Source organism: Penaeus japonicus, unplaced genomic scaffold, assembly GCF_977035675.1.
Source record: "Penaeus japonicus unplaced genomic scaffold, GWHDUDI00000001_assembly GWHDUDI00000002, whole genome shotgun sequence".
NCBI lineage: Eukaryota > Metazoa > Arthropoda > Malacostraca > Decapoda > Penaeidae > Penaeus > Penaeus japonicus.
In genome coordinates, this window is record NW_028234404.1 from 26874715 (window position 1) to 26877214 (window position 2500).

Sequence of the window (2500 nt, forward strand, 5' to 3'; positions counted from 1 at the left end):
TTGGGGCTGAGCCAGGAAACTTCATGAAGTCAACTGGGTGAACACGGCAAGTTTATAATTAGCTTTTTAATCCATACAGCAGTCAGCATCAAATACACAAAGATCGATAGGATTAATGAACTGACCCACTGAAAATGGCAACTTCCTCGTCTTTTGTTCTCTTACTGTAACTTGTCCAATGGCAAACCTTAATCTCACATAATCTTGGGAAGTACTGGACAGAATGAGCTTGTAACTAGCATGACGGCTGTGGACTTGTAAATATAATTGTTGGTAAATCAAGCCATACATCCTGAGATGTTAGCTATCATTAGAAGGATATCAATAATGAAGCCATATAAAGCTTAAAGAAGACTCTCTATTCCTGATCATTGCCCGTTAATCAATACTTGACATAAAAAACACAGGGTAAGAGAGGCTTTTTTAATCATATATATGCTACAGGTCTTCATATCTAATGTATTTATGGATATTTTTACAAGAAAATGAATTACAGCAGGCGACATGGAGGAAAAGGTCGTTGCTATCGTATCTCTGGGTTCCTACAGCACACACACAGGGGGACAACACTGACTTGCAACACCAATACTGGACGAAGGTAAATACAGGGCGTTGATCATGTACCTGAAAAGGGAACATTCTTTTAGTCTCAATTCACCGTTCGCATCCCTATGAGGGCGAAGTATACGTCAACATATCTGCCAGGGTAACCATCATTATTCAGTCTAGGAACGCCTAACTTACCAGCAAGCAGCATGTTGGCCAGTAGAGGAAGCACTCTCGATGCAACACACTGGGCCTATTCTACTGGAGGCAGGTGAGGGTGAAGCTTTCGGAGCTGACTATTGAGATGTCACCTTACACTTTCCCATTTTTTCTTGATTCCAATATCATGGGAAATCTTTACCAGAAAAAGTATGATTCCAAATCAACTGTCTCAAATGATGGATGGATCAGTTCCCGTACCTTGCCAGATTTTAGAGTACTTTTTTCTTAAAGTCAGCAGAAAGGATGACCAATCCTGTGGTATCATGAAGGAACGTTTTCTGACATATATTTGAATTTACGAAACGTCTTCAAATCTTGTTTTAATGTCAGTTCGGCAGAGTGAACAAACCACATATCAGTTACCACGAAGGCTCATGGTTTGTTAATAAATGCATTGTGGGACATGCCCAGTAACCACACCGTAGGCCACTCAGAACACCAGGCAAATCTCAGTCATATTAGAGAACCTGGCACATGGCCATTCATATGTACTTTTTTCCATACTGACGAAAATGTTTTACGATATACTGTCGGAGCATCGCCGTTCGGCTGCGCACTATTACAGAGTTGCTGTCTCTCTTCCTTATCACTGCCATGGCCACGCACTCTAATTCCTTCTGCTAAAACATTGGATCCCATAAAGTACACGTAATGAGTGAAGCCTCCTCGTGTCATCTGCTTAATAAACATTTATACTTTTAAGCAGTTTGCCATTCCGCCTTCTTAAATATGACCACCGCCACTTACAACAGAAAATTCCTGAATAAAGTTTAGGCTTAAGATTAATTATATAAAGCTTATCTTAATGAGACACATTATCTAACATATTACTATAATTATGACTATTTACACAGATATTTTCACTGCACGTAAAGCTTGTTTTGGAGTATGTAGATGCTCTACAAGAGAAGCAAGTAAATTTGCCAGGTTATTTAGTCCTATCCATCCATCATCCTTTCTCAACAACACACAATTACAGATTACCCGCACTGTAAGTACTATGTAAACACAAACTGCAAATATATTTATATATAGTATATGTAAATGTCTGGTTACATGTTCGTTTACTGTTTTCCTCTTTGTCTTTACTATGAATACGGATCAGGTCCATGGAGTTGGCAAAATACGTCTATGGTTTCACTGACAATCCTCCTGTTTCTCTGCAGTCTATATGCCTCTGCAACCTCGGGAACACCGACACTTTCGCACGATGTCCACTTCCTTCGTGTACTTCGTTCCGTCATTGCAGATCATGGCCACACGTTTCTGCCGGTACCGCCGGGGTTCGCAGCAATCACTGCCACAGGATCCCTTGCATGTAAACTGCCTGATGGGGCGACGTGAACGGCATCCGTAGTCGTAGACGTAGGCCTTCTCTGCTTCCTTGCTGCATGTCGGGGCTACGGAAACAAAAGGAAAATTCAACTCATCTGTGTAAATGACGTAATTACATTTGCCATATCTATGATCACGATAACAAGAGTGCCATGAACTACTACTGTGAGATGTAACTCCTTAAATGATCATATCATTATCTATGCAGTTCATATTTCATGCAAAACGTATGAGCGCAAAGACTGCTGACCTTGGTTGCAGAGCTTGCCACTCCAGCCCTTGTCACACCTGCACCGATATCCGCCCTTGCGCCGCGGCCGGCACTGGCCATGCACGCACTGATGGATCGCACAGCTATCTTTTTCTGCTAAGGTCAAACCATGATTATCTTACGGAT

The 2500-nt window shown here is 41.6% G+C and overlaps 1 protein-coding gene across 7 annotated transcripts in view; it reads right to left on the reverse strand.

The window, feature by feature from the left end:
• Window positions 1-444: 444 nt before the first annotated feature.
• The window catches only part of LOC122251403 (protein slit), a 340149-nt gene continuing 338093 nt past the window's right edge, over window positions 445-2500 (reverse strand). For 3 of the 7 annotated variants that reach the window (XM_086548933.1, XM_086548928.1, XM_086548919.1), the window contains 3 exons: window positions 2354-2467; window positions 745-2168; window positions 445-624 (listed from right to left, as the gene is read on the reverse strand). In XM_086548933.1, coding sequence (XP_086405059.1) covers window positions 1936-2168; window positions 2354-2467 — 347 coding nt within the window. In that variant the 3' untranslated portion in view covers window positions 445-624; window positions 745-1935. Of the gene's footprint in view, window positions 625-744; window positions 2169-2353; window positions 2471-2500 lie in introns of all 7 variants that reach the window. The other 4 variants (XM_086548930.1, XM_086548916.1, XM_086548947.1 and 1 more) reach the window with 2 other exon arrangements.